The sequence below is a fragment of the Diabrotica virgifera genome, chromosome 5 (assembly GCF_917563875.1).
Source record: "Diabrotica virgifera virgifera chromosome 5, PGI_DIABVI_V3a".
Lineage (NCBI taxonomy): Eukaryota > Metazoa > Arthropoda > Insecta > Coleoptera > Chrysomelidae > Diabrotica > Diabrotica virgifera.
In genome coordinates this window covers 255344072-255368834 of record NC_065447.1, presented here as the reverse complement: position 1 = coordinate 255368834, position 24763 = coordinate 255344072, and the positions used below count along the sequence as shown (strand labels likewise).

The 24763-nt window shown below is 33.6% G+C and overlaps 2 protein-coding genes across 7 annotated transcripts in view; both read right to left on the bottom strand.

Moving 5' to 3' along the window:
- The window catches only part of LOC114326119 (cadherin-87A), a 1008603-nt gene that overhangs the window by 825508 nt on the left and 158332 nt on the right, over positions 1-24763 (bottom strand). The gene's annotated exons all lie outside the window — the stretch shown is intronic.
- LOC126885608 (uncharacterized) overlaps positions 2566-24763 on the bottom strand; it is a 126240-nt gene continuing 104042 nt past the window's right edge. The window contains exon 4 of the mRNA XM_050652212.1: positions 2566-2598. Within this exon, the coding sequence (XP_050508169.1) occupies positions 2566-2598 (33 nt within the window). The remainder of the gene's footprint in view (positions 2599-24763) is intronic.

Below are 24763 nucleotides of genomic sequence, written 5' to 3'. Positions count from 1 at the left end.
ATGTAGTAAAGTAAAAGTTAATTATTTGATGTTCTTACCTTTTTAGCTGTAACATATTGTGACTTATTCTCGAATGTAGGTAAGTTCTGTCTTGCCTCTAGTCTAACTCTTATAAATCCGTCCCTAGCCGAGTGACCACAAACTTTGCTAGATGCCTCTGTTACAATCTTTATACATCGCTCAACGGCTTGAGTGTGACTTGGTAATTTGCTTATATTTAAAAACGACCTATTTTTAATAGCTGCTAGCAGTTCTTCATTTTTAAAATCCATCGTTAGCGGGGGCTCTGTTAAAAAGCATTCATTCCAATTAATTAGCTCACTATAATTCTCGTCATTCCAATTTATGGCAGGGATTTTAAAAACACGAACTTTTTCTGGTTGATCTCTAGTTCTAGCCTTTAATATGCGTCGAAAACCAAGTTCTCTAATATGACTTCTTTCGTCGGCAATCATAGCTGTCAATATATTCTCCGGATGGGCAAAATAAGCGTTAGTTTGAATCACTTTATCTATAATTATTTTCACTTCTTCAGGAAGGTGTCTTGATTTATTTATGGTTTCCCATAAATGTATGGAGCCATATTCAATTGAAGGACGCGATTTTATGTTAAACCACATAGGTGCGTAAACTTTCGTAATAAACTCAACTAAAAGAAGAAAATTCTGGGAAGGATTAGTTGTGGCTACATACAAGCGCAGTAGTCGGTTGGCTGTGGTTAACCACCGCGCATGATTGATTTTTCCAGGATCTCTTTTAGATAAAGCTTCAGAACAAAAACCATTTTTAATTGCACAACAAATCTGATATAGATATCTCTGATCTGTGCTTAAACTATTTTTGTCAACTTCAGGTAATACGATATCAATTGACTCAAACTTTTGGATGGGTTTGGTTTCGCATGATGCCAGCAATAAACCAATTGGTCCCGAAAACGAGTTTGGTCCTTTCGTTTGTCCATCAAAGTGATGGAGCAAGTGACGTAGGGGTAACTCATTTGCATGTAGCAAACAAACAACCCATTGAAGTGGCTTTCCAATTTGAACCTCAATTGTTCTAATTACACCGCCCTTCCAGCCAGTGTTGACGTTCGTGCCATCGCAGCCTATTGCTTTAAGGTTTCTTGGGTTAACGAAATTTTCCTTCATATAAGATAAAATATTTTTCGCTATGTTGGCAGCGTTTGCTGGTGGATTTATTGATAGGTGACCAAAATATTTGCTTCCCGGCTCCTCTAATAAGGCTACATGTTCCTCTTGTTCAATGTTACGGCGGCCTTCAACTAGCTTCATTGTTTGATCTTTTCTACCATCAAAGTAAATAGCTTCAATGTCTTTTCTTTGTTTGGTAGCATTTTCTTGTAAGTGTTTTCTTCTTTTTTGTAATTCTCGACGAACCTTATTTTTATCCACTACATTAATTAGATTATCTGACGTGACAAGTCCAAAATCTTCCAATGTAGCTGTTGCAATTTTGGCTACTGTTCGATTTGATGCACCAGTCATATCGGCAATCTGAGCAACATTTGGTAATGCAACTCTGAGTTGGTTGGATGTTTTCGTTAGTGAATTTTTCTCCTGTGGCTCTTCTAGAGAATATGACCACTTAAAGTCTTCATCTTTGGTAAAGTCTTCTTCGCTGGAGGAAATTTCACTTTCGGTTTCGCCTCTACATGAGTTGGAATCAATCTTTTGACTACTTGTCGAAGGTATTGAAAGTTTAAGAAGCCTTTCTTCCCTTTTTTTATTTTTTTCAGTATTTAACTTATCTACTCCAGCAATTCGCATTTTTCTATCATTCCTCTGATCCTTTAAAAACCCTTGTTCTAACAAAGGCACTTTATAGAGTTTTTCACATTTACAAAATTTAAAATCACTGCATTTACATGAAGAAATGTCAAATAATTTTTTAGAGTCCAGTTTGAAATTTTGCACTTTTTGTAAAAAAGATGGCGATTTTCGTGTTTTTAGGGGTTTTCTTAGGTTGCGATATTTCTTATGATATGCTATTATCATGGCTATGACGCGTTTGGAACCAACTGTTGGAAGTGAAGCAAGTTTCCATATAGCTTCTATTTTATTGGCAACCAGTTTCGCAACTTCCCACTCAGGCGGCTGCTTGCTCGAATTTCCCTTGATCTGTTCTCTTGTAAATAAATAACATCGAAACACATCCTCTTTGGTCGGCAAACAATTTTTACATTCTAAGTCGGAAGAAAAGCCAAATATTGGGCAAATGTCTGTTTTCCTAGTTTTAACTTTATCCATGTTTATGTTATGTGTCCAAATTGCACTATAACACGACCAATGTTTTTTTGCACGGATATTTTATGTAATTTATCACTTATCACTAACTGATTGAATAAACAAAGGCAGTCCTGGATACGATGACACAACACGGCGTAACGTTCTCAGTTCTCGCGGTAAAAAAATGCCTTTAATGAACAATACCATGTTCTAACAACAGTCTAAGACAAACTGATGTCTGTCTCGTATTATATTCCTATTTCCGGTCGCCAACTTAGGCGAATTGCACAGGGGCGGTGCGGCTAAATATTCAAAAGTATTAATCAAATTCTTCAAAGCTCCAGGGGCGCGGCTAAATATTAAAAAAATTTAACTAAATTTTTTCCACATTATAAGTGAATTAATATCTTCTAGTTTTTTGCTATACCAAATTAAAAAAATATTGTTAAAAAAATTTTTTTTTTCAGCCCCCTGGGGCGCGGCTCTTTTTTGAAAGAAAAAATTAAAAAAAAATAAGTTTAATTGTCGACCCATTTTTCAACTTTTTTCTACTATGCCAACTAAAATTTCCAAAAAAAATTTTTTCGGCCCACCCTAGTGTCGAAACGTTATTTTTATAAAAATTTTATTAACGTCGAAACGTTAATAAAATAATTTTTTTGGTAAAATTGTGGCTTATTTCCCATTGAAAATAGTTGATTATGTAAAATAAAGTTTATTATAATATACTTAGCAGTTTTAATTACTGTTGTTATCAGTAACATATAATTAATTTTGCTGTACTTATAAAATGTGTTTTTTCTTTATCACCTAATTCGTCAAATTAATTAATTCAAATTAATTCGTGCACTGTTAAGTACACTACATAAACCATTCCAAGCATTTCTCGTTAAGTTTCTATCTTTATTGTACAGTGAGCACGTAAAGGTTGAAATAAATTCATTTTCTCGAGAATGGACAATTTTGGAAAAAAATCCCGAAACAGGTGAATTTTTATTTAAAATTACGACTTTTTTGGCATATATATCATACTAGTGACGTCACCCATCTGGGCGTGATGGCGTCATTGATTATTTCTTTAAATGAGAATAGGGGTCATGTGATAGATCATTTCAAAGGTAATTCAATTCTCTATTCAGTAATACAAACATTAACATAATTATTTATACAGAGTGTCAAACAAAAATTTTTTATTAAATTTATTGACATAAAAAGAAGAATGTATATAATTTATTTAATTCGAAATACATTTTACTTCTCTAAGAAAACAGAAAAAAATGTTTATTTATTTGAAAAATAGTCATTGCTTTTCGCCCTAATTAAATCTTCAAACTGTTACACATTTTACATACATACAAATAAACATTTTTTCCTGTTTTCTGATTAAAATGTATTTTGAATTAAATAAATTACACACATTCTTCTTTTTATGTCAATCAATTTATTTCAAAATTTTTTTGGACACCCTGTATAAATAATTAAGTTAATGTTTATAATACTGAATAGAGAATTGAATTACCTTTCAAATGAGCTATCACACGACCCATATTTTCATTTAAAAAAATCATCGATGACGTCATCACGCCCATATGGGTGACGTCACTAGTAAGATATATATGACTAAAAGTCGTAATTTAAAAATAAAAATTGACCAGTTTCGGGATTTCTTTCCAAAATCGTCCATTCTCGAGAAAATGAATTTATTCCAACCTTTACGTGCTCACTGTATATTTCTATTGTTTTGTCCCAATGAACAGGTCTCGCTTCAATTAATGTTATTAATATTTCACTATCAATTTGAGACATCATAATATAAAATATATGCACCTACTTCAAACAGCCACAAAGTGTAAATGAAAATAATGTACCAAACAACCAAAGAAACTACCTTCGTGCGACTGAACGACAGTATCATATTATGAAAGGATGCGCATTAAGTCTGCTATGAGACTGGGTGCGTAAAGACGGCACGGCTGCCGTCTGTTGTTGTAAGCGAGGGACGGCATAAACACGGCGACTTCACCGAACGTTCCGACCACCGTCTAGTGAGAAAGGCTCCATATGATTACATTGTAACGATACGAAAACACTTCAATTTTTTATTAGCTTTCAGCTGTTGCAGAAAACATTGTCTTTCATTTTACCCTGTATATCATACACGTAATATTCGTTAAAAAATTACGCCGTCAAAAATTCCTAAGTAGAATCCTAATGTTTCTACGCTTTAGCGTAGATTGATTTATGTGTCATTTTTCTTACAGTCTCAAAGATAAAAGGCTCTTCGAGGTAAAAAAAAACACTCGAGTTCCATTTCATAAAATGTTTATGCGATATGGACTATTCGAAAATTTAGGTGTTTACACAAGTGTCTGTTCCCTTGCGGTAAAAAAAATACGACTGAACTTTGAGTGGGTCATTATTGTTCACCATAAATATGATCGACTTTAAGGTTCTCTTTAGAGTTAATTCGTTTTCCGTGTCAACTCGCATCCAAAGTAAACATTGAGAAATTGATCGAAGTTATCTAATAGCCCTGTTTGTTGTTCTTATTACTTAAGTCAGCTTAATTAGGAATGAATTATGATCAATCTTTTGGCGTGATCTAATGGAAACATCTTGCAAATGTAAACACTTTAAAACTTATTTATTTTCCAAACTAATAGTCGCATACTCAGGATTTAACGAAAAAGAATGACGACGCAAAAATATAAATCATCGTATTCTGTTCTGATTTGCTAAACATTGTGTCATGCAAAACAACAGGACTTAGCATTGGTTAATATTTGTCATCTGAAATCACGGTATCTCATTTTTGATTGGCTGGACTAACGTTTTATGATATATTTGGGAGAGATGGTGCTTTTCAGGGCTGTTCTTGTTTCTGTAATTGGTTTTGGATTCGTCAATTATTTTGTCATGAAAAGGACAATATTTTCTTGATTGGTTGATCGGATCATGAGTGTGAGCTGGAGGAAAGGTGGTATGTTTTCTGGGGTAGGAGCGTTGAGGAGGTAGCTAGGATGATGATTATCGATCAGCCAACGATGTAGAGAGGTCGAACTTCTGATTGTGCAGTGTCCAGTGATGTCTTCGTAAAACACTGGGAGAGTTTGCACTTAGGTGCAATTATGGAGATCGTCGATTTAGCTACAAAGTTTGATGGTCGGTAGTCAACGACCTTCATTTCGGTCTGGAGGACGCCCCTGTTCCTTTTGGAACACATTTCATATTGGTCAAGCAGTTCTTATTAATAATCATGATGAAATAAAGTCGTGTTTTTACGTCACAACAAGTTATATAAGTTACAAAAACAAGTAAAGCATTGCTGAACTTTTCAAACTAAATACTCCTGTAAATTCGAGATTGTACCACATCAGTATTGTATTTTTGTAGTAGTAAAGTGAAAAGTGCTACGACCGTATATCTGGACTTTGCGTTGGAAGCTGCAGAACATTAAAGCATAGACACAAAGGTACCTACTTAATATTGTATTTATTTGTATTTGTGGACAATACCTCTTAAAATAAAAAAATGTAAAACCAGAAAGAGGTCAACCTTAATTTCTTTTTTTAATAATTTTGTTTGTTTAATAAATAGCATTAATTTTTAATCATGTTGGCTTGTTACTAATTATCCATCTCCCTTCTCTCTGGTCAACTGAGTGAGAAATAATAAGGTAGGTTTTATTTATCTTTTTTATCTTTATTACATATCTTTATATGAATTTATATTTATCTTGAAATGATTATTTTTATTTAGTTACCTTTTAATTTGTTTGGTTTATTTAAAGAGTTTTTCTTTGTCTTCCCTTTCAAAACTAAAAGATCAAAGTGGCGCCCTTTCGGCTTTATATTGATTAATTTTTTTATTAAATTTTTTTGTCCATTTTGTCCTAGTTTAGCTCTAGTAGCTATTTGCCCCTTTTTTTGTGTTTGTCTATTTTTTGTCTCTATTTCCCAGCTAATAAGAAAATGTAAAGAACCACACCCACATATCTACCCGATTCTGAGCAACGGAGCCTTCGTTCATCCCTTATGTGTTGACAACTTCTTCTTCTTTCCATTTTATTGCCACACATATTTATGGCACCCAACTTTAGGGCTTTGCCTTCTTTTATTTGTCCACCTTGTTCCTTGTTAATGTCACAACATGCGCCACCATTGGAATGTCGTCGTGCGTTTTAACCCTCGCACGTTTAAATTCTTATAATGTGAAACAGCATAACAGCACTAAAAGTGGAACTGTAGTTTGTTGATGCAGGATCGATCGTAGACAAACCTCTTCCCGATCTTCGTTGAGGGACAGGCCTAATAGGAATAGGACGTTCGTGAGAACGGGACAAAGGCAAAATGGAAATGGAAAAAGGGAACAGTCGATAGAAAGATTAAAGTTAATGCGGATTGCGCCCGTTGTGTAAATTGACCGTGAAAACAAGAAATAACTGAAACAGGGCTTGAAACAATACCGGCAGCTAGTCGGAGTCGGAGACATTCGTCGGCCAGATTTCTTTTAAGAACCCGAGGAATTTTACACGAAATTTAACACTACGACACGACACGACCGACGTGCAGGTTGTTTAGAAGATAATGGACCGGCTTTCTCTTGAAAGTGATAGCGAATGGCGCTTGAAAAAGGTTTAATTTAGAACAATTGCTTGGTTTTCAATGACAATGTTTTTGATGTTAATGTAAATAGAAACTTAAGCTTTTAAAACGTGTCTTTTGTTTAACAAAGTAATTATACTACAATGTAATTTCTTGGAAAGAAAAACAATTGCTCTAATTCTTTTCACTAAAGTAAAAAGCGAAAAATAATTGTAATGTATTTATTAATGTTGGACATAACATTAATGGGCTAAAATGCTACTGGTATAATTTGATATAGATAATAAATATCTGAAACTTTTACATCTATATTGGAATCAAGAAGCTTTTATTCTTGTAGACAACAAAGAAACAGACAAAATTTGCATTGAAAGAGGTGTCAACAGGGTTGTGTGTTATCTCCAACTTTGTTTAACATGTATTAGAAGAATATTTAACGAAGACTTGGAAGGGCAATGTGGAGTTTGAATTGGGGGAGAAACTATAAACAACATCATATATATGCAGATAACAAACCGCTCTTGGCTGAGAGTATCGAAGATCTTCAATTCCTTACAGATCGACTCATTAGAGAATGCTCCAATAATGGACTTGGCAAAAATACATCACAGAAAACGTTATTTGTGGTTAGTAAACAAGACGTTGGCCCTATGCAACTAATTGTCATCAATGAACCAATTACAAAAGTTAACCATTTTAAATATCTAGGATATTGGATAAACGAGACACTAAATCCTAATGAAAAAATTAAAGCTCGTATAGAAATTGCAAGAGGAGCATTTATGAAACTTACATCTATATACTGTGCAATTCTCAGCTGAACTTACTACTAAGAATCAAGTTCCTAAAATGTTACGTGTATCCTGTATTACTATATTATGGATGTAAAACCTGAATCATGAATGTTACATAATATGATGAACACATTACAAGCCTTCTACATGTGGTCATATCGTAGAATGCTCAAAATGTCATGGGCTCAACTTATTTTAAACATAGTAGTCTTATAAACAAAATAGGTCAAGGCGAAGGTGACTTGACGAAGTTGATAAAAAAGAGAAAACTTGAATATCTGTGGCAAATAACAAGAGGCTGATCTAATACTTCATTTTATTTCTTTAAAAAAACTTTCAAACTTTAAATTAGATTTAACTGCTCCATTAGTTGATTTAGTACGCTACTGGTTTAGATTTTAATTTCCTTTTTTGGACAACTTTTAGTTTTTTATCACATTTGTCACACTAAATGATATAGGTATATAAAACCCTCAAAAAACATAAAATTAGAGGATTCTCTTGTAAATATCAGTTGTACGCATTAATTAAGGTATAGGCAATAACACACTTATTATAATTTAAGCAATTTACTGACTGTATTTCTTTAATTCCTTTATCCTCAAATGTAACAAATTACTCAATAATCAATTTATAAAACAAAATGTATTCAAATATTAGCTTTTTATTACACGATTGCTAAATCCAGTCCCAATCTGATTAAAATTTATTAGGGACTAAGCAAATAATCCAATCTTGGCCGTTGAACTGAACAAATTGTAGGTTTTGAAAAATAATCGCAATTTCGAAGAATGTTCCTTCAATTGTTAATAGACTATCGATCAATATAATATATAATTTAGCAGAAGAGTGGGACTGTCAAATTAAATGATTAAACGATCGAAGTAATGGAAAACTAATGCTACGTGGTTGTAGGTTACCGATGTATCAATTTCGACAGGAAAAATAAACGGCCATTTTGAAATATAACCACTATTATCGTTAAATAGAATCTTATGGCAAATATTGACAAGAACATACGATCTGAGGCCACAATTATGTATTAATCATTATCAGAGATATTCACGAATCTTGATAAATGTACAGGGTTAGTCATGAGGAACTGAACATAAAAAACTGCTGGAGTAATCCATCGTCCGTAATGTAAGGACATATTCATCTGATCAACAAGTCAACACAGTATGGTGGTTGCCACCCTACCACCACCGGTGATGGGGTTGATTAACTTGAAACACTATGTATTTGAATATATTTACTAACGCACTACGTAATGACAGTAACTATTTGGTGTTGGATGGTTGTTACCCCGTCTGGACTCTAACTAAGTCTGTTTCTGAATAATGAATAATCTCTCATGCCTTTTTACGTATACAAATCTAAATTGTATTTGTTTGTTATGATTTTATATTTGTCTAAGGTGACCGTGAATTACTAATAACAGTATTTTTGTCGAATTGCTTTTTTCCCTATGTGTGACCTAGATTACATAAATCGATGCCACCTACTTACGAAATCAAAACATGAATGAATGTAATATTTACTTTAAGACTTTTAAAAATTAAAGCGATTAAATATGGATGCTAATATAAATCCTTTACAACAGCGACCAAACTTAGACTGGCCCAAAGAAGAATGGAACGGTCACTACTTGTACTGACTCTCAGAGACAGGGTTAGAAACAAGGAAATCAGAAAAAGGACAGGAGTCACAGATGTCATAGAGTCAATAACATGACTGAAGTGAAGTTGGGCGGGCTATGTAGCCAGAATCATGGACGGGAGGTGGACCCAAAAAATTACAGTGTGAAGACCACAAGCAGACAGAAGAAGTAGAGGTAGACCACCTACACGATGGACAGACGACGTTAAAAGGGTTGCTGAGAATTGGTTGCAGGAAGCGCACGACAGACAGAACTGGAAAAAATTATGGCCTATCAAGAATCTAGAAGGCATATACAGGGTGTCCAGAAACTCTACCGACAAACGAAGACAGAAGATTCTTTAAATAATTCTAAGACAATTTAACCCTATTCACTTAGTCCGAAAATGCTTCCTAAGGGAGCTAGAGCTCTTTGAAGATGGCGTCTTGTAATGAGTTTTTCTTAAATACCTCCAGAACGCTACTATTTAGAAAAACAAAAATTGGTACGCGTATTTATCTTCCAGAGATAAATCTATTCCATCCTTTGCGAATTTTTAGTACCGATCATAGGCGTCCGTTTTGGGCAGGGCAACGGTTATTTTATCGCATAACTTTTTTGTCTTTAATTTTTAAGCATTTTTAACACTGCATTATTAAATTGTGAGGTACTCTAGTGCTAAAAGGTACTCTTGTTTTAAGTCGGTAGGACACACCGTTTTCTAGAAAAATCGATTTGAAAATTTTTCGTTCTTTAAATTTCAAAAAAAAATTCCAAAAAAACCTTTTTAGAAAGACGAAAACTGGTACATTTATTTATATTCCAGAGATAAATCGATTTAATTAATTGCGAATTTCTAGTACCGGTCATAGGCGTCCGTTTTGGGTAGGTCAACAGTTATTTTATAGCGTAACTTTTTTGTCCTTAATTTTTAAGCATTTTTGACACTAGATTATTAAATTATGGGGTATTCGAGTAATAAAAGTTACTCTTGCTTTAAGTTAGTAAAATATATCGTTTTTTTTGGAAAATTTTAAATTCCCAAAACGAAAAACTTTCAAATCCATTTTTCTAGAAAACGGTGTGTCCTACCGACTTAAAGCAAGAGTACCTTTTAGTACTACAATACCTCACAATTTAATAATCCAGTGACAAAAATGCTTAAAAGTTAAAGACAAAAAAGTTATGCGATAAAATAACCGTTGCCCTACCCAAAACGGACGCCTATGACCGGTACTAGAAATTCACAATAGATGGAATGGATTCATTTCTGGAAAGTAAATATGCATACCAATTTTCGTTTTTCTAAATAGAAGCGTTCTGGAGTTATTTAAGAAAAACTAATTACATGACGCCATCTTCAAAGAGCTCTAGCTCCCTTAGGAAGCATTTTCGGACTAGGTGAATTGGGTTAAATTATCTTAAAATTATCTAAAAAATATCCTGTCTTCGTTTGTCGGTAGAGTTTCTGGACACCCTGTATAAGGCACAGCCAAAACACAGATAGTGCTGGAAATATCAGAAATGAGAATATACTTAGAAGAATTACAGAAACACGCTGAGAATCCGATTAAGGAGTAACGAAATCAAAACAAAATGTAATGTACAGTTAGGGTGAATCGAAAAAATAAAAGTTGGAAATGTTTTATCTAATAGCGTGAAAAAGTTGCTAGTGTTACTTTTCAGCATATTAGTATTTTTAATTTATTTTCTAAGCGAATTTTCTGTCCCCCCAACGACCTTGAATTTTATTAAATATCTGATTTTTATGAAAATTTTAATTTATATTATTTGGAATAAAATATGTGCTAACTCGATCTAAGATCAATTAAAGAAAACTTAAAATGTTGTCAATTACAAATTTAAACTATATTTAAAGTTTTATTTGTTTTTTTCAGTCTCCCCAACCACTTTGAAATGTCCTGCTTCGTGAGTCCGTAAGTGAGTTTTTTCACTTATGTTTGGTGCGAGCCTTACTTTGTTATTATTGTTGTTTGTAAATGAAAGATTTTTAAATAGATAAACCAAGACCATGGGGAATAAAATCAAGATGTGCTGTGGACCGCCCCATTTTTGGGCAACCACCAAATATACCTGAAAATGTTTTACCGAAATACAAACAAGCGATGAAGTTTTGTGGTTGCAAGAGGATAAAAAACTCAGCAAGAAAGAGCCAGCGTTTTCTGGTATTGCCGAACAGGTTGCAATTAAATTGGAGGAAATAGGGAAAAAGGCTTTAATTCTAATAATTTAACATACAAGAATTATTCAGCTTTTAAAAGCTTATCATGACAAATATATGAAACTTATGAAACCCTTATTAAGAACAGGCAAAACAGTGAATTTTACAAAAATAAAATCCAATGCTTTAAGAACAAAAGTAAAACTACAGGTTTCGATCTTGCAGCATGCAAATGTGACACTCTGATTAATTGTCTTTGTAGCAAATTTCAAAAAGTGCCTCTGGATGAGCGCTAATTCATATTAAATCAAAGAGGTCCCAGAAAAATGATGATAAGCTCGATTGATAGGGAAAACAAAAACAAATATAATCAAAAAGAACAACGGTAAAAGAAGAAAGTTACCGACGCAAAACTTTAAATCAAGTAAAAGAACAGTACCAAGTTTCATGGTCAATCGATCGTGGAAGAACACATAACACTTGTGTATGAGCCAGGGTGCAAATATTTCGGATATGAGTATCCGTTGTCTGGTATATCAGAAAGTATCAAATCCAGCTATTGCATGTGACGAAACAGTCGTAAATACTGGCGTTAAGGGTGAACGGCTGTTAGAAGAACATCTTAAAAAACCGCTTCAGTGGTTTGTATGTCTGCGACATTCAAATGATCTACCTCTTGGACATCAAAAGAAGTTTGCCAGTGACCAAATCAAAAAACGTCTTCAAACTTTCTCCTAACAAGAATATCACCTTACAGAACCACCTATATTCTCTAGATTTTCGAGTGGCAATCTGCGAGATTTTATTAAGAATCCTAACTTAGACCCTTTTAACATTGAAATTGAGAAATATCACTGCCACAAACAATGTGTAGAACGATGTGACAAGTTTGTGACATAAGCTTCTCTAGCAGTTTGTGGAGCGTATTCGAGGGATGGATTTATAAAAACTCGAATTGATTTCAGAAAAACCATGCCTCACTTTAATGCTAAATGGGAAGACATCTTCGAATAGAATGCTTTTACCATATTTTTTTGTAATATTTATATACCTAATTTTGTACTTTGCTTTATATTTATTTTAGTATTAAAAAAATTGGGTGACGTCAGGGAGACGGATAAGTTAGGCCATTTTGTTATAAAAAGAATGTTTTAGTATACATTTCTTAAGTAAAATTTTTAATTGCCCTATGAAACCAGAAAATATCTTAAACTTTAAACCTAATTTATTTATTCAAGTTCTATAAGGTATTACATTTCCCTTACAAAAGAAATTCGCATATTAATGTATTTTTTCTAATTTTTAGTTGCCGTGGGGGGCAGAAAATATTTTTTTATTTCGACGCAATTTTACTAAAATACTAACTAGTGTGTTAGTCAACTGTTGTAAGCTATTACATTTTCGTTTAGAAATAAAAATTTTTTCGTCTGTTAACATTTTTTCAAAATATTTAATTGTCTTGGGGGAGCAGAAGATATTTTCCAATTTCGAAAAAATGTTACCAAAATACTTAACAGTTGATTGGGCAATTTTTGTGAGGTATTACTTATCCATCGCAAAAAAAATGTTTCGCCTTTTTCGATGCACCTTAATGTACAGGGTATAAACGAGTAGACACTAGGTAAATAGAAAAAAAAGAATGGAGCAATCACATCAGTAAACTGGCGGACACAAGGTTCGTTAAAATTGCAAGGGACAAATTACTAGAGAGACAAATTAGAGAGAGAGTGGTTTGGATGCAGCTCGAAACAACTATTTAGAGCTACTGCTTCAAAAATTAAAATAGCTATGATGATTGCCAACCTCCTTAGCGGAGATGGCACCTGAAGAAGAAGAATTACTAAGCGCGCAAGAGATAGAATGACCATCTTCTATAGATGCATCAACTCGAAAACGAACAAGCAAAATTGCTAATGTAAAGGAAGAAGAAGAACAATATAAAAAAGGTAATTAATAATAAAGTTAATAGAGTTCTAACGCCAACAATGACGAATTACAAGTACTGGATATACACTCGTTTTCCAATTCCTCAGACAAGCAAACAAACGCAAAATCAGCTTAATTAATTCGCTGCCATGAATCATAACCATTTCTATACATAATCTGGGTAATAATTCGTCAAAAATCGACAAGAAAGTAGCAAGTCAAATATTTGTCTGGTAGATTCTGGAGTTATCATCATACGGAGAAGTTTAATTTCCTTTAGAAGAGAATTTAAAACCATTCAATAGTCTCCAATTCTCTTGACGTCTTCCGGGTCGGAGTGAAAGTTTCTCCGGCCTGGAGTTTGTGAGCTTTTCACACAAAAAGTGACTGGAGCGGGGAGAACTTTTTCCCGAGGAGCTTAATATAATCGTCAAAACGATGGCCTGGGTTTTAAGCAGATCAGTAGAGTATATACACGCAATTTGTGCGGCGTACCAGGACAGAAAGGCGTTAAAAAAGAAAAGGTTAAACTTTTAGATGAATGGTGACAATATAGACGGAGAGCTAGAGGCGAGAAATCATCGTCATAAGTAATATGGAGTTTGGCATGTGAAATGTGTCTATTGTGTATTGATAACTATGACCCCTTTCAGGCTGACACCTCAGTGGATACAGGAAGTAGCAATAAGGGATGAAAGGGGAAAGTTGGTGCAGTCATTAAATGTTTTCACCTTCTATTTTGTTAAACCTCCATCGATTTGCGTGAAAATTGGTGAGTAGTTAGAGCATAACTCAAGAAACAAAACTGATATGGTGCCAACGTGCGCTTTTACCCTGGGGGTGGATGCCACCCCTTCTCGGGGGTGAAAACTATTTTATTAAAAATAACCCCATTAATCGATAGAGGGACAAATTTTAAGCAAAATTTATTACTTCTAATTATTAAAATAAATCAATACTTTTTGAGTTATTAAAGATCAAAAATTTGAATTTTTCGTGACATAAATGCATGATGTAAAGCGGTTTTTCGTGAATAATTCAAAAACTGTAAGTTTTATCAAAATAGTTATGATTACCAAAATTGAAGATAATAAAAATTAAACGAGATTTATTATTCGAAAAACCTTTGAGAATTAATAAAAAGTGAGTTATAGGTGATGGAATGTACATTTTTTTCGGCTAGTACCCAAATCTAAGTATTCAAGCTCAAATAACGGGAAAACGGTGCATTTTATAAAATATATTTACTGAACACTTGTCAAAGTACTCAAGAATACCTATCAAGTGAGCTCCAGATGAAGTTTATAACATCAAAGCTAAGCAAGTGATGATGGAAATAAGAGAACCCTTTCGAGTTTTTAGGAAAAAGTGAAAATTAAAACATAGGCTATTTATATATTTATTTTGAAATTTGTTAACAGAATAATTTTTAAAGGAATTTCAGGAATGAAGTTATTATTATAATTTATTATCAAGTTCGTTTTATTACAATTTAAATATAACAAGTTAAAAATGCGAGCATTATTATAACGAAAACTATATATTTATTTTGAAATTTGTTAACAGAATAATTTTTAAAGGAATTTCAGGAATGAAATTATTATTATAATTTATTATCAAGTTCGTTTTATTACAATTTAAATATAACAAGTTAAAAATGCGAGCATTATTATAACGAAAACTTTGTTTTTTATGTATTTAAATTCCTAATATGGAAAATTGCTATTATGAAAAGTTGTTTAGAATTAAAAATTATGTTTAATGTGCAATTATATCCTACTATTTAAATATTGTGAGCTATAAAGGTACTTTACTGAGCGAATTTCTTGAGCTAAATTCACATTTTTTACACATCGACTAAAATCGATACAATTTTATATAATCTTATGTTTATGATTGCATCTTGGATTTTAGACCGTGCAGATCTTTTTATGAAGAATAATTTTTGTTCGCAAAATTAATAATAAAAGAGTTATAAATGAAAATGATGATTGGTAGGTATCTCTAATTTCAGAAAAAAAATAAATATTTTCTTTTTATTAGAAGAATGTAGATAATAGTTACATTATTATAATAATTATTAATTATTTAATTATAATAATAACAACTATTGCATATATTAGAACACAGTTTTTAATTCCAAACAATTTTTCGTAGTAAAAATAATTTACAACAGTGTGAAAAAAAAGGTACTTTAATCTTGAGCGAAATTCATATTTTTTAAAATACCTCCTATAATATAGATAAAATTTGCTATCTGATGATTGAATCGTAGGTTTTAGACGATGCAGAACTTTTTATGAATTATAACTTTATTTCGTAAAATTAAAAATAAAAACGTGTCCCGTAATATATGTGTGTCCAACTTAAGTAGACACACTGTATATTATACAATATAATATACATAATACATAAATCATTGGGTAGACAGCACCAAAAATTTGTAACCTGCCATTTAACATTACTTACATTAAAATTAATAAGTAATATGTATTTATTTGATATTTCAATTCTTTTACAGTTTATATGAAGTAATATATTTTTGAAATAATATGTATGTTACTAAAATATTATTTTTATATTATTTCGATATTTAATTGAATTTTTTCTATCGATATAAACTTAGTGGCGGTTCTAGCCAGGGGCAGGGGGGCAGCTGCCCCCCCCCTATAGTTTTTACAGTACTTTTGTACTATAATTTTCGTTAAAAAGGCACGTTATCTTGTTTATTTACCGGTTGTGTTCCCTTGCCCCCCACTTTTTTTGGTCTAGAACCGCCCCTGTATAAACTGAATATGTACAGAGACTGAGGGTGTCCAATAATGGGCACATTTGACATAATATTCAAACACATTTTTGCTATATTTTATATAAATGTCATAAAACAATTTTAAAAACTTATATAAATAATATAATAATTAAGCTCCAAATTTTTGGAGCCTAAACTTTGAAAAATGTTTGTAGCATAATGTTTAATGTTATCAACTTTTCCGGGAGCTCATTTGATACATATTTCTAAGTACTTTGACAAGTGTTCAGTAAATATATTTTATAAAATGCACCTTTTTCCCGTTATTTGAGCTTGAATACATAGATGTGGGTACTAGCCGAAAAAAAATATACATTCCATCACCTATAACTCACTTTTTATTAATTCTCAAAGGTTTTTCGAATAAGAAATCTCTTTTATTTTTTATTATCTTCAATTTTGGTAATCATAACTATTTTGGTAAAACTTACAGTTTTTGAATTACTTACGAAAAACCGCTTTACATCATGCATTTATTTCACGAAAAATTCAAATCTTTGATCTTTAATAACTCAAAAAGTATTGATTTATTTTAATAATTAGGGGTAATAAATTTTGCTTAAAATTTGTCCCTCTATCGATTAGTGGGGTTATTTTTAATAAAATAATTTTCACCTCTGAGAAGGGGTGGCATCCACCCCCAGGGTAAAAGCACACATTGGCACCATATCAGTTTTATTTCTTGAGGTATGCTCTAACTACTCACCAATTTTCATGTAAATCGATGGAGGTTTAACAAAATAGGAGGTGAAAACCTTTAATGACTCCGTTAACTTTCCCCTTTCATCCCTTATTGCTACTCCCTGTATCCACTGAGGTGTCAGCCTGAAAGGGGTCATAATTATCAACATACAATAGACACATTTCACATGCCAAACTCCATATTACTTATAACGATGATTTCTCGCCTCTAGCTCTTAGACTAATATTGGAGTTTCTGAATGTTGTTTTCATTAGACCAATTTATTTATGTAGTCGTAAGTTTAACGAGGCTAACAAAAACTCGATAAAAATTATATGCTACTGAGAATTGTAAGAAAAGAGATAAATAGGTAGCTTATCTATCAGCAGTGTATAATGCAATATTTCTATGAGATCAACATGGTAGGCTGGAAACTACAAGAAATGGAGCATCATATACGAAAAACAACATGCTATTTCTTAGTTCGTCGTCGAGATGGCTACTGATTTTAATTTAAGTTTTTTTGGGTCGTGGAAAAACCCGAAGTTGTTTGGTAAGTCTTGAATTATTACACTCCTAATCGTAAAGCGCGCACTTGAAAATTCATCTGACCGCCGTTATCTTTCTGTACACCCACAAGCGATTTTCTTGTTGAATTCTGCACCCTGTCAGAAGTGTCTCTACCTGTTCTGTTCGAGGTACTGAGAGGTTAATATCCTGCTATATGAGTTTTTTGAGAGTTTGTGAGCTTTTCACACATAAAGTGACTGGAGCGGTGCGAATTTTTCCCGAGGAGCTTATTATAATCGTCATTATATATCAGTATTATTTATCAGTAGTGTATAATGCAGTATTTCTATGATCAACATTATAGGCTGGAAACCACAAGAAATAGGGCATCATATACAATCATATACGAAAAACAACAGGCTATTTCTTAGTTCGTCGTCGAGATGGCTGCTGATATTAATTTAAGTTTTTTTGAGTAGTGAGCACCATTGTCTAATATTACGCAGCCATGAAAGTTTCTTTCGACCAATCCATCTCTTTCCCTCCACTTTTCCTTGTATTATAAGGAGAAGCAGATGGTATTTAGGTCCTCTAATTATATGGCCGAAGTATTCTGTTTTTCTCCTCTTTATGATGCTTATGAACAGACGTTCTGAATTCAGCATTTGAAGAACATATTCATTGGAAGTGTGCGAAACCCACGATATCTTTAGGATTCGTCGATAGCACCACAATTCGAATGCTTCTATTTTGTTTGGCATTGTGGTTTTTAACGTCCATGTCTCACAACCATACAATAGGATAGACCACACATAACATTTCAGCACCTTCTTTCGAATATTCATCGACAGGTTTCTGTTGCATAAAACTGGTTTCCAGGTCATAAAAGCCTTCCGTGATATTTCGATCCTAGTTATTATCTCTTCATCAGAGTCACAATTTACATTTAACCAACTGCCAAGGTACTTGAAATGATTTACCCGTTCTAACTCCTCTGCATCAAGAGAAAGCTGACCTTGATCTATATTAATCTTTCCAACTGCCATCCACTTTGTTTTTGAAATGTTGATTTTAAGGCCTCTCCGATAACTTGCTTCACTGACTAGATTTAGTAGTGTCTGAAGATCTTGTAAATTTTCAGCAAGAATGGCTGTATCGACAGCGTATCTAATATTGTTGATTACTTCTCCGCCTAGCCTTACTCCCTCTTGTCTGTCATCCAAAGCCTCCCTAAAAATGTCTTCAGAGTACAGATTAAAAAGGGTGGGTGATAAAACACAACCTTGTCGTACTCCACGTTTTATCGGTAGTTTTTCAGTACGACTGTCTCCAATTTGGATAGAAGCTACTTGATTGTAATATAAGTATTTCAGCAGTCTTATATCGTAGTAGTCAAGCCCTGCTGCCTGCAGGCAATCGAAAAGTGTATCATGTTGTACTCGATCGAATGCCTTCTCGAAGTCGATGAAACAAACATAAACGTTCTTTCGGAATTCACAACTTTTTTGTAATAGAACGCGCATACAAAATAGTGCTTCTCTAGTTCCTAGACCATTTCTAAATCCAAATTGCTTATTACCCATTCTAGTTTCGCACATAAGGAATATTCGGTTTTGTATAATACGTAAAAGTATCTTAAGTGTGTGACTCATCAAACTGACTAGTCTAAAATCGCTGCATTTGGTGGGCCTGCTTTTCTTTGGTAATGTTATAAACAGTGACTCCAACCAATCATCTGGTATTTTTCCTTCGTTGTAAATTTTGTTAAAGAAAGTAGTCAAGTAGGTAATGTTTTCCTCATCTAAAAGTTTAAGTAGCTCAACAGAGATTTGATCTGGTCCAGGTGCTTTATTGTTTTTGGCTTGTTGTATTGCTTTTATGACTTCTGACTTTACTGGAACCTCTGTCTAATAGGGAACTTGCACTAAAAAATGTTTTTGCATAAAATTGTTAATTTATGTTTTAAAATGTTATATTCAAAATATTACGTCTTAACAATGAATAGTGTACGTACAACATATGGTCAAAGTTCCGCGCCTAAAATTTCCGTTTCAAACAACTTCAAAAGCGAGAGCTGGGCTCTGACGTCACAGGCCACTCGTATCGTTTGCCCGTTCGGTGGGATATTGCATTTAATGCAATTTGATGCAGTTTGCACATAGATAAATAATAATATAGTTGAAATATCTTGTTTTAATCTGTGGCAAAAATGATTTTTTCTGTGACAGGCAAAATATTAACATTTTATCTCTGTTGACATGTATCAAAAAGTTATTTTTTATGAAATTACTTTTGTCGTTTCTTGTGTTGAAAAACAAAGAAGAAACAAGTAACTTAAAAATAAACAAAACTTTTAGTAATAAAAGTAAGAGTAACTAAAAAGTATTGGTGCTACTATAGTATGCGGTCTACAGTCGGGTTTCTACTATAGCTTGCGGTCTACCGAGGGATGCGGTGTAAGTATAAGCTGAGATGATAAAGATATTAACTTGTAAAATTACAATAATGATTCTTCTTATTTATGCGGATTATTAACTTTGTAAAGAAGGATTTTGTTGGCTATGTACACGTTCTATCGGTACATCTGCTAATCACCATAATATTTTCTCAGAAGGCTTTGAACACAATAATGAAAGGCTCCAGTAGGTACTAATAAACATTACAATAAAATATAATCTTTATTATAATGCAAATTACACCGTAATCTTTTCCAAGATATACGAAATCCTTCGATTAGAGGTAGGTAGAACAAACCCACGGGGCAAACCGTATACTATAATATAATGGTACCAAACTATTGTTATAAACGGTTTAAACATGCTTATTAATAACTCTTACTTATTTGCCTTGACACCTCGCATTTCTCCAATAGAATAGCTTTCACTACTTTTTATAAAAGTTGCCAACATGAAGACATCAACGGTAAGTAAGTTAGTCAGATTGACCTTTTGAAAAACCCTCGTCCGTCATATTATGCGTTTTAAACTCTTTACAAAGTAGCACTCAACTTTATCAATTTCAGTTTAAAGCTAAGCTGATTGGGGAACTACTTATTACAATATATAAGATGAACATAAAGAATACCTAGGAATTTTCCATTAAAGACGATTAAAATGTAATATACCCGTGATACCTACCCTAATCGCGTTGTTTCCGACTGCTAGGCCCGTGGCCCGTGACGTCGAACCAATAGAAGGACGTTCAAGAGCCTCTAAGATATTTGAATTTTATAGCATTTTCAAAGTGTCGTAATTAGCGTACGGGTTAAAAATATTTGTTTTTTTCGCATGCAAGCGTTTTAAGATCATGTTACCTTATGTTTTTTAATATCATTTTAATATTTAAAAATTTATGCAAGTTCCCTATTGGTTGTCAGAGGTATTTGGAGCATTTTCTCGAGAAGCATCGTCAAAAAGGTCACTGATGTGTCTCTCCCATTCTTTGCACTGTTGTTCGTGATCACAAATTTTTCCGTCTACGGTTTTAAGTACGTGAGCATTTTTCTGTTTTCTAATTCCGGAGGTATATTTAAGTTTCTTGTGGAAGTTGAAACTGTCATGCTTTTTTTGGAGGTCTTCTATTTCTTTACATGAACTCTCGAGCCAGGATTCTTTGGCCTGTTTAATTTTTCTTTTTATGAGTTTGTTGATTTCACGGTATTTGATAATATTTCTATTTTTGTATTTTCATCGAACTTCTATCAGGTCTAGAATTTCTTGGTTCATCCAGTCATTTTATTGCCAACATTGTAGGTGTTTTTAAAGATAATTTGGTGTACTTTTCGTCAAAGTGGAAAGTACCCTGCCCTTAAAACAGCATTATATATTTGTGTTAAATACCTCTGTCCCTTATACGAAAGTTTTTTTTTAATTTAGCATTAATTAAGTAGTAACCTGCAGATTGTTTTGGATTCAACGAATGTATGGCATATGTATGGATCTTGCGACGTGGGTAACATAGTTAACTTGTCTTTCATTATGCCCTGATAAAATTATCATAAAAATAAAACTCCCTTTTGGTCGGTATCACATCGCCTAATAAAGCATTGATGTGCAGAAAAGGCGGTGAGACGAACCTAAAAATTTCGTCGTAGCTTGCAAAGTTAAACCCGAATCTCATCAGAAACTAATGAAAGTGATGATCCGTAGCGGCTATAGAATCAGATAGAGCTAAAAGTTCATTTGTTTTGCGACCACTCTTTACCGTGGCAGTTGTTTCTCGGACCGTTGCCTCCACCGCCGTTTATTGACTGCCTGATGGAAGCCTCCAATTAAGTGGGAGACGGCGTTTCGGCGGCGACCTAATGTCCGATTTGGTTATTAATTAGAGGGAACGGTTCCTGCTATTGCCATTGCCAGCCGTTCAGTCCGCCAGTTGACCTTTGTTACGTAATAGACAACGGTACACCGTTAAAAAACTAAAATTGTCTTTTTGTGTTCTAGATATCATGTTAATTAACTTAATTGCTATTGGAAATGGAAGAATCATCCGAACATACACAAATAGTTGAGATAACAACCGGAGAATTAAGCAAGGCCCTCAAAAGATCGAAAAACGGTAAAGCAGAAGGACCTGGAGACATCCCAATTGAGTTGGTAAAGTACGGAACAAAAATATTACATGAGATGTTGGTTCAAGTATTTAATAAATGCTTAAAAGGACAAAATATCCCCGATGATTGGACTGTTGGGTACATCAGCTCAATATACAAGAAAGGGGATAAACGCAAATGCTCTAATTACGTATCTCATTTTTTCGTATCTCTGATGCTAATCTTTCTATTCTGAAGAAAAGGCCATTTTTTTCCAAACTACAAAAATTCCAAACTTCTAGAACCTATTAATAATACATAAACAAAGAAGACCAAAGAATGTTAATCACTAATTTTAATTAGGGTGGTGATTAGGAGGTTGCTTCCGATCACTTTTTCGCTGAAAAAAATAGGGACTGACATTATTTTCATTATAAGTTACTTAATTTTTGAGCTAGAGCCTTTTTTATTTATGCAGATAGATATTTTTAAATTCTTTAAATTAGTTTAAACAAGTTATCTTCGAAAAATGCATAGTTTTCCCGTCTTTCGACTTAGCATAGACAATATTTAGAATTTGACGAAGAAGAGCTAACATATAATAAAGTGTAGCTCGATTACTATTGGTCTTAAAGAAAATTTAAAAAAACTGTCGTGTTTATTTTTTTAAAAGGTACATTTTTGTTAAGCAAAGTTGTTTTGATAAAACGAAAACTTTTTGAGTGATTAGCAGAAAACTTGTTAAAAACATTGTTATTTTTTCGATATAAAACTAACACTTTCGACAGCGAGTAAATCGAAAACTATTAATTTTATCAAAAAAATGTATAGCACGTTTTTTGCTTAGAATGAATGTTTTTACCAACTTTTGCGGTCAAAATATAACAAAAAATTTCCACCCCCGAGATGGGGTGGCAACCACCCCCATGGTAAAAGCGCCTTTCGGCATCATATAGATTTTGATACTTGGACTATCCACTACTTATTCTCAAATTTTCATGCAAATCGATCCATTCTGTAAAAATTGCGAGGTTTTGTCCTATTCTAAGCTTCATTACTTGGACTATAATTAAAGCCACTTTCCTTGAAATATATACCCGCCAGTTTCAAACCTAATCGAGATTCATTAAAGAAACCCCCGCCCCGGGCGAAACTCCAAACTGACATTTTTCAAAGGTTCGTTTTAACAAGAGCTCGATATCTCCGTAGATTGGCCACTTCATCACAAAGAAAAACATTTCGCATCTTCCATAAACCGGCACGTCAGAGACTAAGTACGGTCATTCTTTGTGTGCCGTACGCCGGATAGCCTCGTGTACATATATGCATTGCATTACTTCGGAAAATTCACTTCCGAGTTTTTCCTGAAGAGCTAACGTTTCAACACTATCGGATTTCCCGGAGAAAAATTCCCGTTTATCAAGTTCGTATAGAGGAATGGTTACAATAAAAATACGACAGGTCGACAATAGTCGTATGAAAAACGAATATTCATTATACAAGGAGGAAAAAGAAAATTAAGGAAAATAATCTAGATAAGAAAATTACTTTTTATTGACTGAATAAAACACTAATAAGACCAGTGCTAACATAATATGGTTCAGAAACTTGGTCACTTGGAAACGCATAATGACCAAGAACTGCTCAAACGTTTTGAGCGAAAAATCCTAAGAACAATATATGGAGGGATAAAAGAACAAGGTTTGTGGCGCAGGCGTTAAGGCGGAGATACATATGCGCTCTGCGCGGTGTGCGAGCCGCTCGCGCGCAGCATGTTCGTCAGATTAGTACGTGTTTTCAAGTGGTGCACAAACGGCTCGCACACGGCGCACCACGATCTAAATTCTGTCGGTTTTTCAACAAATGCTTTGATGGTTCGCAATACGTATTTGGACGGGTTTGCGAGTGGTTTGTTGGTTTTGGCGCGCATGAGTTGAATATTTGTTAGTAATGGAATGGTCGGAACTGTAGGAAATATCTAACTTATTGATGTTTACCGTGGAAAATCATTATTGTGGGATCCTCAATAAAGAACCATATAATTTAGAAACAACTTAAATCCGATCTGAACGGAAATAGAAGATGAAATAAAAAAATGTACATGCGGACCTTTTTAAAAAATGTCAGTTCATTGTTGTACTAAAAATAACGTGTATTAAAAACAAGATTTACTATTTTATTTGGGCATAAGCCACAATTCGAGTTTGAAATCAAGTTTATTTGACCTTTCGCCTTTCACTTCGGAAATAGTTATCAATATCAAAAAAATATTCATAAGCAGATATATATTATGTGTCACCGGAAAGCGAAATAGGTAACGCACGACTTGGAGAACCTATAGTTTTCTAACTTCGTGTCTGGTGAAGCAACGCAGTTGAAACAAGCGGATATATTATAATTATGTCACCGGAAAGCGAAAAAGGTAAGGCACAACTTGGAAGACCCAATAGTTTTCTAACTTCGCTTCTGGTGAACCAACAGAGTTGGAACAAGCAGATATATTATAATTGGGTCACCGGAAAGCCAAAAAGGTAACGCACAACTTGGAAGACCCAATAGTTTTCTAACTTCGCTTCTGGTGAAGCAACGGAGTTGGAACAAGTATATATGTTACAATTGTGTCGTCGGGAAGCGAAAAAGGTAACGCACATCTTGGAAGAGCCTATAGTTTCCTAACTTCGCTTCTGGTGAAGCAACTGAGTTGGAACAAGCAGATATATTATAATTGGGTCACCGGAAAGCCAAAAAGGTAACGCACAACTTGGAAGGCCCAATAGTTTTCTAACTTCGCTTCTGGTGAAGCAACGGAGTTGGAACAAGCAGATATATTATAATTGGGT